Source organism: Bubalus bubalis, chromosome 10 (assembly GCF_019923935.1).
Source record: "Bubalus bubalis isolate 160015118507 breed Murrah chromosome 10, NDDB_SH_1, whole genome shotgun sequence".
NCBI classification, from domain to species: Eukaryota; Metazoa; Chordata; class Mammalia; order Artiodactyla; family Bovidae; genus Bubalus; species Bubalus bubalis.
In genome coordinates, this window is record NC_059166.1 from 18283223 (window position 1) to 18298594 (window position 15372).

General features: G+C 43.0%; 1 protein-coding gene across 2 annotated transcripts in view; it reads right to left on the minus strand.

The window, feature by feature from the left end:
- SASH1 (SAM and SH3 domain containing 1) overlaps nucleotides 1-15372 on the minus strand; it is a 259869-nt gene that overhangs the window by 91757 nt on the left and 152740 nt on the right. For both annotated transcript variants that reach the window (XM_044924121.2, XM_006080289.4), the window contains exons 3-4: nucleotides 9852-9902; nucleotides 9680-9729 (exon numbers count right to left, since the gene is read on the minus strand). In XM_044924121.2, coding sequence (XP_044780056.2) covers nucleotides 9680-9729; nucleotides 9852-9902 — 101 coding nt within the window. The remainder of the gene's footprint in view (nucleotides 1-9679; nucleotides 9730-9851; nucleotides 9903-15372) is intronic.

Consider the following 15372-nt stretch of genomic DNA (forward strand, 5'->3'; position numbering starts at 1 on the left):
GAATGGGAAGGGGCAGCTTTTACAAAGAGATCTGGGGACTTGTGGAAACTACTGTTCTCTCTGCCACATGTTTTTTAAAATGCTTTTAACAGGTGTCTTCTTATGGCTAATATTCACAAACAAAAAGCACTGACATCATATTACACTGCTACCATTTTAGGGAGATGCTGGAATACGCTAGCTAACAGATGAGACTAAAGTTGGTCTTCTGTAATCAAAGTCCTGGAAATAATCCACTTTTAGGTTTATTTCAAAGTACCGGGGGTGAATGACTTGATGCACTTATTTAATGAGCGCCTGCTCTATGTAAAGCACTGTTCTGGATGTTACAGAAACTCCAAAGAGAGGAAGAGAGTGAGCTCATGGCCTCAAGGAGTCCATGATCATGCTAGGCTGGGTAGGAGCAGAAAAGTCCACAAGTGGTTAGGGGTTTTCCTGATGGCTCAGCGGTAAAGAATCGGTCTGCAATGCAAGAGAGGCAAGAGAAGCAGGTTCAGTCCCTGGGTTGGGAAGATCCCCTGGAGGAGGACATGGCAACCCACTCCAGTATTCTTGCCTGGGAAATCCCAAGGACAGAGGAGCCTGGTGGGCTACAGTTCATAGGGTTCCAAAGAATTGGCCATGACTGAGTGACTGAGCATGAACAAGGGGCTGGAGCCAGTGGTGAGGGCATGAACTTGGGTCAGACAGAACAGACATTGATAACAGACAAGACTGTTGGGCACTTATTAGATTCTTAAGAGCTTACTAAAGCTTCCCTGGTAGCTCAGCTAGTAAAGAATCTGCCTGCGATGCAGGAGACCACAGTTCGATTCCTGGGTTGGGAAGATCTGCTGGAGAAGAGATAGGCTACCCACCCCAGTATTCTTGGGCAAAGAATCTGCCTGCAATGCGGGAGACTTGGGTTTGATCCCTAGGTTGGGAAGATCCCCTGGAGAAGGGAAAGGCTATCCACTCCAGTATTCTGGCCTGGAGAAGTCCAGGGACTGTACAGTCCATGGGGTTGCAAATAGTCAGACACGAATGAGTGACTTTCACTTTCTATAGCATACTGAAGGAAGTACTTTACTGATTATCCTCACTTTATAGTCATGAAATCTGTAGATAAAAAGATTAATTAACTAGCTAAGAGTTGCAGAGCTAGAAGAAAGAGCCTGGATTTCAACCCAGAGAATTGGTAACCACAAGGCTATAATGGTACTTCAACTGGATTGGGATTTTTGTTTCTTGCTCTGGGACCTTGGACAAAGTAATTCCGCTCAAAAGTAGCACATACCTCAGTGAAAGATTCATGAAAAATTAAATGATCAAAGTACAATAAAAGTGACTAGCACCAGTGTCCAATACGCAGAAATAACCGAAGGTTATTACAGTGCTATAGTGTTAACAACAATGATGATGCTGCTGCATGTGACAGTATATGAAGAGACAGCAAATGTTCCTGGATTCCAAGCGGTAGAACGAATACAGCCAGCAAGGGGACTGAGAAAGCATTCAGGGAGAAGCGATCCTTAAAACAGGACTTAAAAGAAGGAAATGCTTTCCAGTCTGGAACACCAGACAACTCAGGAGGTATTGGAAACAAGCTCCAAGGCCTGGAGCTGGGCCGTGTGGCTGGGAGACGGGAAGATGAAGCAATAAAGATGGGCTGGGTCTCTATTAGGGGGTGTTGATCACCAAGGTGAAAACCTGAAGAGATCCTAATTTATAAGTGTCCCTGCGGGATCTCAGCGTCCTCTCGGTGTGCTGGGACCTAATCATATTTCAGGGAGTAATTTCCTAAATTACTCTTTTCCAGTTCACCAGAAGAGTGTTAAGGTCCCCCTTGGAGTAGTGAAGATGAAAAAGAGGGAGATGGGTCAAGATACAGAAGTAGCAAGCAACAAGATCTGGCAGAGGTCTTAGAATCATGAATGAAATGCAGAAATAATAATGTAAAGCTCTGTAAAGTCCAGAAAGTAGTCCCTGGGAAAAAGGGGGACCATACAGTCAGAGAACAAGTACTCACAGAGAAGGAAGAAGGATAAAGGAGGAGCGGTTCTACCATAAGAATATGCAGCTTGGGGTGACTGGAACGGCAATGAGCAGACAACCGGCAAGAGGCTGAAACAGGCACGTCACCAGCTTGGGGGAAGGGTCAGAGGGCGTGGTACAGATCCCACACGGGTGCCCAGAGATAGTTCAAAGCCACGGGTGGGTATAAGTATCTTGGGAGAGCTTGCAGGCTGGATAAAAGCTCCAGCAGGATAGCCAGAGTAAGAGGTGGGAGGAACACAGGGTGCCAAAGAGTGGGCATAAAGTGAGGAGGAGAAACTGGAAACCACAATGTCACAGACACACACACACTAAGGCTGAAGAGGGCAATGTGACCAAGAGAAAATGTGAGCCAAATGCAACAAGCATCTAAGGGCGGGGTGGGGGCATTGGACCTTGGGAAGAGCATCTCAGCAGGGAAAGAAGAGAGGAATTCAGCTTTGGGGGAAAAATTCAGCACTAAGTGGGGGAGAGAAATGGAATTATGTGAGGATGGCGAGATTCTCACAGGGTGGAAAGGAAGTAAGCATTTTTACGAGTGTGTGCTCACTCTCCCACTCACTCATTTATCCAAAGTCTTTTATGTAAAAGATCCTGGGCTTGGTGTGGGAGGTGACTACACACACACACACACACGGGAGGTGACTACACACACACATACACACAAACACACACACACACACACACACACACACACACACAGAGGCGAGCCCATAACTGCTGTCCACTGCTCCCACAGCAGAAGTGCTCAGGGGTGATGGAGCCCAGCAGCAGGATGCTCTATCTCCACTCTGCAGATTAGGGAGGACCTCCAGAAGAGGCAGGACCAGAACTGAGTCGTTAAGGCTGAATGAAGCTTGCATACGTAAGTGGGGCTGGGGAGGATGGTGAGGGTGACAGACAGGACACACCATCAGGAGGAGCAGGATGAGGCTCAGCGTCCATGGGAGAATGTGGCCCATCTGGGAGACTGTAGGAACTTAACCAGCCTGAAGAGCAGATCAAGGGAAGAGATGGCCAGGCAGGCAGAGGGCGGGTTAGGAGGGGTGCAGAGGGAGAGGCGGCAAGACCAGGAAAGCAGGCAATCAGGTGAATAGGCAGGATGCGAGACAGAACAAGGGAGACCAAGGGTGTCTTCCCTGGAGTCAAGAGGCAAAAGGAGGGAAAGACAGAGATTTTTGAGCGGGTGGGGGCTGCTGGAAAGAAAGCTGACACCTACAAGAGTTACCAGCTTGCCAGATGAAACAGATGAAATAATTTGGAGAGTGACGCAAAGTTCAAATGGAACAAATGGTTACATAGAACATTGATAAACTCAATTCTATGCATTTCATCTGACCACAAAACACTGCTCCCACTGTATTTATCTTCCGCTTCCATCACACTGCTATATATTTTTAGACTTTTTCACCATAAAATAGTTGAAGTGTAGTCACAGGTAATGAAAGAAAGGGAAACTAAATCAGCGAATTTTCAACTCTAGTGAAAGACTTAGGAGAAAAGAACTTATAAATATTGGCGAAGGTGAAGTGTTGAGATTTATTTTGGCCCTTGCTGTCTCTATAGATAAATTTAAGGGACCCAGTATATATAAAAATAAAATTTGCTCCTACTTCCGAGGGAACATCTGAAGTGGAAGTTTTAACTGCTGTTATTTACAGAATGCTAATGAACTCATTTACTTCTCACCTCTCCATTTGCATAAGCAATACAACAACAAGTACTTTAGAATTAGATCTTCAAGGTTAGCAGCATGAATTTTTAAGTGGGATTCAGTCTGGGCTCTGCCACCTGTTAGTTGTGTAAACAAAGGCAACTTCTCAACCCCTCTGTGCCTCAGTTTCTGCATTTGTCAATGGGAAAAACAACACCAAGAACAGTGGACTGTGCTCACAGCTGATGTTCAGAGAACAGCTGCTGTGGGAAGAAATGAGCAGGGTAAAGTGGAGGGTGTTGGACCGGGTTTCTAGAAAAGCTTTGTAAATGATGTGCCTTTCGCTTTTTTACCTTTGTGAGATGTCAGGGGAGTTTGTAATTTCCTCGGTCCTGTCCTGCCACAGCAAAAATTTGAAGCGACGGACAGACTGGTGTTACAGCTTGGTGTTACAGCTCAGTTTAATTTGGCAAGCAAAGGAAAATACAACCTCGAGGCGTGAAGGCGGGCTGACCCAAAAGACACCAACATGAGCCCGTGGCTCAATTTTGGCTCCTCTTCTTATATGTTTTTTCTTCTCCCCTTGAGCCTGTCCTATGTAAATTGGGTTAGTCAGGAGGGCTGCTTGCTTCACCTGAGGTTCTCATTCCGGTCCTTAGACCTTCCTTTGTTCTATTTTTGGAGGCTTTTTCCTTTCTTTGTCTTTTAGCCACCGCTATTTTGGACTCCGTTTTCCTATTCTAAGCACCTAACACCTTTTACCTTCTTCCCTTTACCTTGCTTCTCCTTCCCTCCTGGAAGATGCAGCAGCACTTTAAAACTGGAGGAAGGAAGGAAAGGAGCAAGGAGGAAGGGACGAGAGAGGGTGGGAGAGAGGGAGGGAAAAGGCAAGGAGGTGGAGGGAAGGACAGTCTGAGTTCCTGAAGGCTTGCTTGAGCTGCAGTGCCAGTCTTGGACCTGCCCATGAGCATGAATGTATCTAGTGAAACTTCCCTTAGTTAACAATACTACTTGTCAGGTTTTCTGTTATTTCCAACTAAACTCTGTTGGCACAACCTAAAAGTTGCAAGTTAAGTTCAATTTGAAGATCTTACTGAAGACTATAGCTCAGGGGACAGCTGCTCAGAGAGCTCTGAGAGGACTGATCCTAGGAGACCAGGGAGGAGCCAGGATAAACAGGGATTTTTCTTTCCCTGCAGAGGGGGAAAACATCAAAAGACTTGAACATCAAAAGATTACTATTAATCACACACACACACACAAATCCATATATTTTAAGTTAATTGTTCTAGTGACTTTCAACAAATTGTGGAAAATTCTTAAAGAGATAGGAATACCAGACCACCTGACCTGCCTCCTGAGAAATCTGTATGCAGGTCAAGAAGCAACAATTAGAACTGGACATGGAACAACAGACTGGTTCCAAATTGGGAAAGGAGTATGTCAAGGCTGTATATTGTTACGCTGCTTATTTAATTTATATGCAGAGTACATCGTGAGAAATGCTGGGCTGGATGAAGCATAAGCTGGAATCAAGATTGCCAGGAGAAATATCAATCACTTCAGATATGCAGATGACACCACCCTTATGGCAGAAAGTGAAGAAGAACTAAAGAACTTCTTGATGAAAGTGAAAGAGGAGAGTGAAAAAGTTGGCTTAAAACCTAACATTCAGAAAACAAAGATCATGGCATCTGGTCCCATCACTTCATGAAAAATAGATGGGGAAACAATGGAAACAATGAGAGACTTTATTTTGGGGGGCTCCAAAATCACTGCAGATGGTGACTGCAGCCATGAAATTAAAAAACATTTGCTCCTTGGAAGAAAAGTTATGACCAATCTAAACAGCATATTAAAAAGCAGAGACATTACTTTGCTGACAAAGGTCCATCTAGTCAAAGCTATGGTTTTTCCAGTAGTCATGTATGGATGTGAGAATTGGACTATAAAGAAAGCCGAGCGCCGAAGAATTGATGCTTTTGAAGTATGGTGTTGGAGAAGACTCTTGCGAGTTCCTTGGACTGCAAGGAGATCAAACCAGTCCATCCTAAATGAAATCAGTCCTGAATATTCATTGGAAGGACTGATGCTAAGGCTGAAACTCCAACACTTTGGCCACCTGATGCGAAGATATGACTCAAAGACCTGAGGCTGGGAAAGATTGAAGGCAGGAGGAGAAGGGGACGACAGAGGATGAGATAGTTGGATGGCATCACCAAGACGATGGACGAGTCTGAGCAAGCTCCAAAAGTTGGTGATGTACAGGGAGGCCTGGGATGCTGCAGTCCCTGGGGTTGCAGAGTTGGACATGACTGAGCGACTGAACTAAATGAACTGATGTATGGGAAGATACAGGAATCTGTGCTGTTTGAAATTATTCCTTAGGTATGCATCTTAACAGGGCCAGGATCCAAAGCACAGAATGCCTCCTTTTTTTATCCATACAGAAGTCCCTGGGGTTGGGGCTGGGGGCTCTGCAGTGGCTGATGACTCCACCTTTACAGAACTGTTGTGGAGGGAAACATTCCTTGCCTGCACCCATTCCATATAGATATAGTTATAAAAGATATTTTCCAACAAAAATTCTTTGTCTCAGTTATTCTTGAGAATAACTGGTGAGTAACAAGAAACTTTAATAAGCATTCACCTTTTCAACCAGTCAACACAAAGCTGAGATTGGTGTAATAAAGTGGATAGTCTCATCAATAGGCCATGTAAATAGATATAAACAGAAGAGCTCTGTCGGCCTTTTTTAGTATACTTTCAGTGAAAGCATATGGAGGGCCTACAGACTGGGGCGTGAGGGAGGGTGGGTGGCAGCTGGCAGGTCCATATTCCATACCCCCACCTCTCTCTCTCCATCCATGCATCCATCCACCCTTTCACCAGGCAGGTCCTGCATATCTCAGATGGTAAAGAATCTGCCTGCAATGCAGGAGACCCAGGTTCAGTCCCTGGGTCGGGAAGATACCCTGGAGAAAAGAATGGCTACCCATTCCAGTATTCTTGCCTGGAGAATTCCATGGACAGAGGATCCTGGGGGGCTACAGTCCACGGGATCGGACAGGACTGAGGGACTAACACTACATATCTAAAGACCAGAGTCCAAGGAACCTGACTTGTCAGGGTGCTCAGGTTCTGTCCTGCCAGGTATATCAGAATTCTCACTGCTGGTCTGCCCAATAACCCACCTCCTGGGTCTTTTCTGGCCAAAGCTATAGTACTGTAACTTGAAGACTTTAAATGCGGTTGAATGCAAAATACCACTGAGAGAGGTGATGATCTGCATTATAAGTAACGCCTGATACCTTGCTTAAAACAAGTTTTCACTGGGGGAGAAGGAAGGGCAGGGGTGCTGAGGCTCCTGAGACAACTGTGTGGGGAGGAGACAGTGGCTCTGGAAGGCAGGCGCCCCGCAGGGCCCACATCTCAGCTCCCGCATTTCCTGCTGTCATCTATGCCTCTGCTCCTAAGGTTGTGCTGCTGTTGATCTGTCCACTTGTATTTACTGAGTTCTCTTGCCTTTTGAATAAAAATGTAGAAGAAACCTTCTGCCAATTAAACGGCACTGCTGACTCAGAAGGGTATTATGGTTGGCAGATACTCTGTACTTCCTAACCAGACACAACCAACTGGTTTGCCAGGCCATCCTCCAGGGCCTGCAAAGTTACCAGCAAGCATCTTCATTTGCAGAATAGCAGGATTTTGCATTGCAGAGTATTTGCAAGCAGACAGGAGTGTATAGAAGAGAGAGCCAAAGCATACAAATTGGTGAGTCGAAGTAGAGCTCACATGGGAGCTCATCACAAAATTCTTGAAACTTTTCTGTAAATTAAAATTCTTTTCAAAAGTTTTTTTTTTTTTTAATTTAAGAAGTATTATAGTTTTCAAAAACCATTAAAAGGGAAATGGAGGAAAAGATGTACGGAAACTTTCAAATTATTTAGAAACAACTAAATTTAAGGAAACCATTTACTAGAACATGGGTTTCCCAGGTGGTTCAGTGGTAAAGAACCTGCCTGCCAACGCAGGAGACGCAGGTCCAATCCCTGGGTCAGGAAGATCCTCTGGAGGAGGAAATGGTAACCCACTCCAGTATTCTTGCCTGGGAAATCCCATGGACAGAGGAGCCTGGAGGGCTACAGTCCATGGGGTTGCAAAAGAGTTGGACATGACTGAGCAACTAAACAACAACAACAATAATTTACTAGAACAGAAGCAAAATGCACGTATGACAGATGGGGAGGCTGGGGGTTGTCAACAGCTCTGTGTGTGTGTGTGAGTGAGAGAGAGAGAGAGAGAGAGAAATTTGGTAATCTCAGGAGGCTGTTAGTCTATCTCTGGACCACAAGACTCATGCCACATTTTACCAAGTGGAGCACATAAACACGGAAAGAATGACTACCCACAATTGAGGGGAAGGAGAAACACCAGCCTAACTAAGACGCGTATAACTTTGGTGAGTCACTTCCTCTGAGGAGGAAAGTGACTTGTCTCCTGGTAGATTCAGAGACTGAGAGACCACCTGAGTTCTCAGGCTGAATCACGCCACAGAGGTAGCAAACCAGGTGGAGGAGCCTACAGCCTCTCGTGCGGAGCTGCTGCTCACCTTCAGTTCAACAACACCACACCTCCTATTTCAAAACTGAGGTCAACTCAAAACTCTTGGCTACTTCAGCCTCCACACTACTAAGTCCCCAGGAGAATACATGCAACTAAGACAAAGGAAATTCATGCTTATGGCACATTTATCTTTCAACCTCGAGGGGGCAACGGCCTGGGATTTCTTCTGCTCATCACCCCCAACATTCCCCAGGCCTGAAACTGAATCCGCTCAGTGTGACTGAAGCTTTGGCACGGCAGCCTCTGCTCCTGGAAGCCGCGTCAGTGCCAGCAACACACACACGTGGACGGATTAGGCAGAGCTGTGCTGTAAAGCACACACACGCTCGCCTAACGTGTGCTTTTCATTCCAGAAATACTTCTGACGCCTAAACCACTTCTATGCCTCCCTTGGCCTCAAACAGTCTAAGTGGCTCTGTGCCAGAGGAAGTGTCTGTTTAAAGATGGGGACTTTCTCAAAATTTCTTTACCTCAGAAGATCATAAATAGAACCTTTTAGCGTAATTATGATGGAATAAAGTAGAAAAGGGAAAGAAAAAAAATTGCTTTTTTCTTAAGTGATGTAAAAGAAATACTGGAAATATAAACTATAAGATAGAATTATCTTCCATGAGGGTCAAGATTACAGGGTTCAAGTTAGGACAAGTAAGCCAAAAGTACTACCTTTAATGGGAAAGGTTAGTGAGCATTTACCATCTTCTGTGACAAGTGTTTATTCTTGTTTTAAGGTGGTTCAGTGGTAAAGAATCTGCCTGCAATGCAGGAGACCCAGGTTTGATCCCTGGGTTGGGAAGATCCCCTGAAGCAGGGCATGGCCACCCACTCCAGTATTCTTGCTTGGAGAATTCCATGAACTGAGGAGCCTGGCAGGCTATAGCCCATGGGGTCGCAAAGAGTCAGAAACAACTGACCAACTAACACACACACACACACTTCAAAGCAAGGTGCAGAGAGGTACTGTAATCATTGTTTTATTCTGGAATGTATTATATTTTTGTACTTTGCTTCTTTATGACTTCCATCCTGTATCAAAAACCAGTGTAAAAGAAGAAAACCATTTTGGTTGACTTAGCTGTCTCTTCCTTTTCTCCACGCTCACTTTCAGATATTTCAGGTTGACTTACAACAAGGAGTGTGAAATCAATAACACTTTGCAGAATCCTTGGGCATCACCAATTGAATTACAGAATACACTCATCTACCTACATACATGTACACACACACACACACACACACACAGGAAAATAACTTCAAGTTCCACAGTACATACACAGTATGTGTACAATCACCTATCCCATTTCCGTCAGAGAGGACCTAAAAGACACCTTAGAAATTCCGCTCCAGGACAGAAGGAGGAAAACTTACTTTCTTTCCACTTCTGGTGTTGATACGGCGCTACAGAAGCCAAGCGACTCCTAGGAGAGAAGATTCATAGGGTCAGTGCAGGCAGAACAGCAGGCTTCATCTCATTTTTACATAATACCACTTTTTAAAAAAGACAGAAGCAAAAATAGATGATTAAAGTCACTGTGCTTACTTCGATCTGGGACCGCAGCTGAAGTGACGTGGGGCTGGCTTCGGGTTTCTCCTAAAACAGAACAGATGCTGGTTTAATGAGACTTCCAAACGTGGCACGCACCAGAAAAGACAAATAATGTGTAAGAAGAGATGGGGGAGAGTTGGGAAATGCTAGGTTACAGTGGGAGGAGATAAACAGATTTTCTGAAAAAAACTGTTTTTTAAATGAGAGCCCTAGCCTTTTAAAAGTGAACTGTTTTCCAAATTACATCGCTTGACACTGGTGACAATTTTATTGCAGAAGAGAAAAGCACAATCTAACTGAAGAGTATGGAGAGTTAATGGTAAAATGATTTTCCGGATGAGACGAGGCTGTCACAAAGACACAGACTTTACTACGATCCATTTATGTCATGAAGTCATGAAGAAGAGGCAGGGGATTCAAGGATTTTAGAGATAAAATAGCAGAGGATAATACTCTCATTTCACAGTTTTAAAAAACTGTACCCCTTCGAAAGAAAAAAAAGATAACCAGTTACCTGTGATTAAAAAATATATTGAAATAAACAGGATAATGACATTATTAGAAGTGTCATGGCATACTATAGAAAAATGAGTTATACAAGTAAACAGAGCACCACACTGGTATTTTTTCATAACTAGAGAAAAACTTTAAATAGGTGCTAAAGCAAAGGTTCACACCAAAGTGTGGTCCAAGACCAGGGTGGTCCCCGGCTGATCAGTAAGTCATAAGCAGGAAAATGGGCAGTTTTAGAGGAAGGAGTAATATTACCAACATTATACAAGCTTGAAATATGAAATTGTGAAAGTTTTCCAATAATCCTATTGTGTTCTTAGAGATCACTATCTTCTTTGGGACTACATGGGTACTATATGAAGACTGTTTTCTTAGTTAACATTAGTCAGTTAACACTCAGGAAATGGGCAAAGTTCATCTCAAATTACAAATTCTCACTTGCATCTAATTGCTTTTTTTTTAGCTTGCCTATTTCATCTTTAGCACAATTATAAATCTAGACCAATATTTTAAAATGCAGCAATGAAATGCAACTCCAAACAAAAGTATGAATGTAAACAAGGTAAAAGGAATCTGGTACAAATATAGAAGATAAAATGAGAGTGTTGGAGTGGTTACATCTGAGAATGGGGTGATGTGGATAAGCAGACCACAGGAGAAAACTGTTTTAATGGACTGGCAACCCACTCGACTCCAGTTCCAGGACCTCATTTGTTATGAAAAAATATCAGAGTGGTGTGAAGTCCCACTGAACTTCTCTCTGGTTAACATTCTCCTGGTTTGTATTACCACTTTTGTTTATAATGATCAAATATATATTCTGTCATAAAACAATAAATGGAAATGTTTGAGTTACATTCCAAGTCTGATTGGTATGATGTCAGACTCAAGTGCAATCAACAAAAGGGATATGTATTTTGGAGGTTCTTGGTGCTTAGAAACCAATCTGGTGCCCTGATACCGAACCTTTTAGGATCAGTGCCTAGAGAAATTTACAAACTTCAACTGTAGGAAGTAAGCAAAGGTAGAGTTTGCAATTTTTTCATCTTAAGTCTTCCCATTCAGGAGGGTATGGAAGCGTCAGAATTATGACACAACTCTATTAGTTCCTCTGAAATTGTCCTCTCACCCAACTCCATACCCATCAACACAAAGTAACTGATTCAACTCTTTCTGTCCTCTGTTCTTAACTTTCTTTATTCTCCAAGTCTCTCCTTACGAGATAATGCAGACCATGATAAGAAATTACCTGCTTTTATTATACATTTTTATCTGCACTTTTCTAATAAATTTTATTTATTGGTGCATCATTTGTTACTCCACATAATAAACACAATATTTATGGTATATTATGCAAAACATACCCATTCCTGCATACAAAGCTGATGCTTGTTAACAATCATATTAAATGTTTGATGATCTGGAACTAATACTCTAAAACAATTCATTTTCACGTGTTAGTTTGTCACTTATAATAGACATTTGACTGTGCTGTAGCTACTTAGGAAATTGGTTGGGGGTGTAAGTTTGATGTATAATGCATTACAGTTCACCCCATTAAAATAATGGACCCAGTTAGTTTCCATGCAGAACATCTGTTTTATCAGGAACAGAATATGTTGAACAGGAGACCTCGCACTGTGATTGTTTCTAGTACTTTTCCACCCGCAGAGTATGTCACAAACAATGTGATTCAGAGCAAACATTATTAATTTCATCTCTCAAGGAGAGACAACCACCATTATAATGAGGGATTTCTTAGATTAAATGTACCCTAAAGTAAAAACACTACACAAGTGAGGAGAAGCTTGTAAAATTACCCACTAAGTTAAGGACCTGTTTGATGTTTGGTGAGAAAACAGATTGGGCTCTTTGGCAAAATTCCACTATTATGATATTGATAGATGTCACATGGTATTAATGACAAGCATGCAAAAGACTACCATTCTGTCAGGCACTTGTGAATATGATGAAACCCATGTGGACCCACCATCAAGCCTAAGAAACAGAACATCACAATAAAGAGTTAAAGCTAGCAGGTACTGATGTACAGTTGGATAAAACACCTTCTGTGCAGAGCATGAGACAAGTTTGGAAATGCGTCATACACACTTGAGGGAAAAAGTACTGGACAGTTTTTTATTCTGTTTAGCACTAAAGAAGAAATAGATTTCTTCTACTGCACAACGTGAAATGAAAAGGTGTGAAAGAGCCAGGCAGAAACAGCACCATCCCTGGTGCCGTCTGCATACATACATGTATACATGTATGCAGCAATGAGGGGTATTGCTCACATAATAGCAAAACTTCCCTGGTGGCTCAGATGGTAAAGCGTCTGTCTACAATGCGGGAGACCCAGGTTCAATCCCTGGGTTGGGAAGATCCGCTGGAGAAGGAAATGGCATTCCACTCCAGTACTATTGCCTGGAAAATCCCATGGACAGAGGAGCCTGGTAGGCTACAGTCCATGGGGTCTCAAAGAGTCGGACATGACTGAGCGACTTCACTTCACTTACATAATAAAGAAGGATGGATTCAGGTCAAGGTGGGCAGAGAATGTGCAGCAACACAGATGGACCTGGAGATTATCATTCTAAGTGAAGTAAGTCAGAGGTAGAGAAAGTCAAGTACCTTATCACACCACTTATATGTGAAATCTACAAAAATGATACAAGCAGACCTATTTACAAAACAGAGACAGACTCATAGAAAGCAAATCTAAGGTTATGTAAAAGGGAGGGAAGGAGGAATAAATTAGGAGCTTGGGATTAACAGATACACACCACTATATATAAAATACATAAAAAAAGATCCTACTGTACAGCACAGGGAACTATATTCAATATCCTGTGATAAACCATAATGATTTATATTTTTTTGGCATACATACACACACACACACAGCTGGATCACTCTGTGTTATACCAGTAACTAACATGACATTGTAAATCAACTATATTTCAATTTTAAAAAATTAAAAGAACTATTAAAAAAAAAAAGAATGGGCAGAGAAAGGCTCCTCGACATCCTCCTTCCCTGTCCAGTTCCCAGTTTAGGCTGCCCCCTTCTCCGCTCCTAATTCAGCCAGTGTAATGCGGAGAATAAGCTATGGTTTTTCCAGCAGTCATGTATGGATGTGAGATTTGGACCGTAAAGAACGCTGAGTGCTGAAGAATTGATGCTTTTGAACTGTGTGTTGGAGAAGACTCTTGAGAGCCCCTTGGACTTCAAGGAGATCAAACCAGTCAGTCCTAAAGGAAATCGGTCCTGAATATTCATTGGATGCTGAAGCTGAAGCTTCAATACTTCGGCCACCTGATGTGAAGAACTGACTCATTGGAAAAGACCCTGATGCTGGGAAAGATAGAAGGCAGGAGAAGAGGATGACAGAGGATGAAATGGTTGGATGGCATCGCCGACTCGATGGACATGAGTTTGAGCAAGCTCCAGGAGATGGTGATGAACAGGGAAGCCCAGCATGCTGCAGTCCATGGGGTCGTAAAGAGTCGGATATGACTGACCGACTGAACTAAACTGAATGAGGGGAATGACACCACCCTAATGGCACAAAGAGAAGAGGAACTAAAGAGCTTCTTGATGAAGGTGAGAGAGGAGAGTGAAAAAGATGATTTAAAACTCAACATTTAAAAACCGAAGATCATGGCATCTGGTCCCATCACTTCATGGCAAATAGATTGGGGAAAAATGAAAACAGTGACAGACTCAGTAGTCAAAGTGTGGAATTCTAATCACTAAACTGCCAGGGCATTCATTAGAAGGATTCTTAAACACCTATGACTGATTACTTCTGCAATGGCTTCTGAATTGGTGTAAACACCAATGATTATTCCTGCAAAGGCCTCTGTATTAAGTGTGAAAGCACACAATACTTTTATATTTTTAAGCATAATGACTATTATAAAAAATTAAATTTGATAATAACTTTAGTTTTATCTCAACAATTAAAAATTTCTTAAGAAATACCAAAACAATTTCTCAAATTAGGCCATGCCCTATTTAAAATACTTTCTTGAAGTTTAAAAATTTTTAATAACTTATGTCATAAAGCTATGCAAGCAGCTTATGTTTAACAATAAAGGTCCATGATGATTTTATATTCATAGTTTGACTGAAAGAAACTAAACCATAGTATAGGATTTAGATGACAAAAAAATTACTGGGCGGGGGGGAACCTCGTATCCATTTCTTGTCAAATTGGACAATTTCTGGAAACAATTCCCTGAATGTTTATTATGTCTAACATGTATGTGCATGCATGCTAAGTCGCTTTAGTCATGTCTGACTCTGCGACACTATAGACCAGAGCCTGCCAGGCTCCTCTGTCCATGGGATTCTCCAGGCAAGAATGCTGGAGTGGGTTGCCATGTTCTTCTGCAGGGGCTCTTACTGACCCGGGGGTCAAACCCGCATCCCTTTGTCTCCAGCATTGGCAGGTGGGTTCTTTACCACTAGCACCACCTGGGAAGCCCATGTCAAACACAGAAGCAAAAAAAGAAAAGTGTTTCAAGATGACATAAGTGGTTTCCTAAAACCAAAACATAAGAGCACGTGTGTGTTTCCACTTGTTTGGGCATGTGCACACACACTCATACATGGGCAGCACACATACACACACAAACACACTCTGTGGTCACACCAGTGAACCAACCAGTGAAGTCGCTCAGTCGTGTCCGACTCTTTTTGACCCCATGGACTGTAGCCTACCAGGCTCCTCCTTCCATGGAATTCTCCGGGCAAGAATACTGGAGTGGGTTGCCATTTCCTTCTCCAAGGGATCTTCCTGACCCAAGGATTGAACCCAGGTCTCCCGCATTACAGGAAGTCGCTTTACCATCTGAGCCACCAGGGAAGCGGTCACACCAGTCGAGGTCAAATAGGAAACTAAAGTTCTGACCTTCCATGGCCGGGTTTTCACTCTGAAGCGCTACACACACTGTGCAATATACCAACGTCAAAATCCACTCAGGGCAGAATAGGGCCT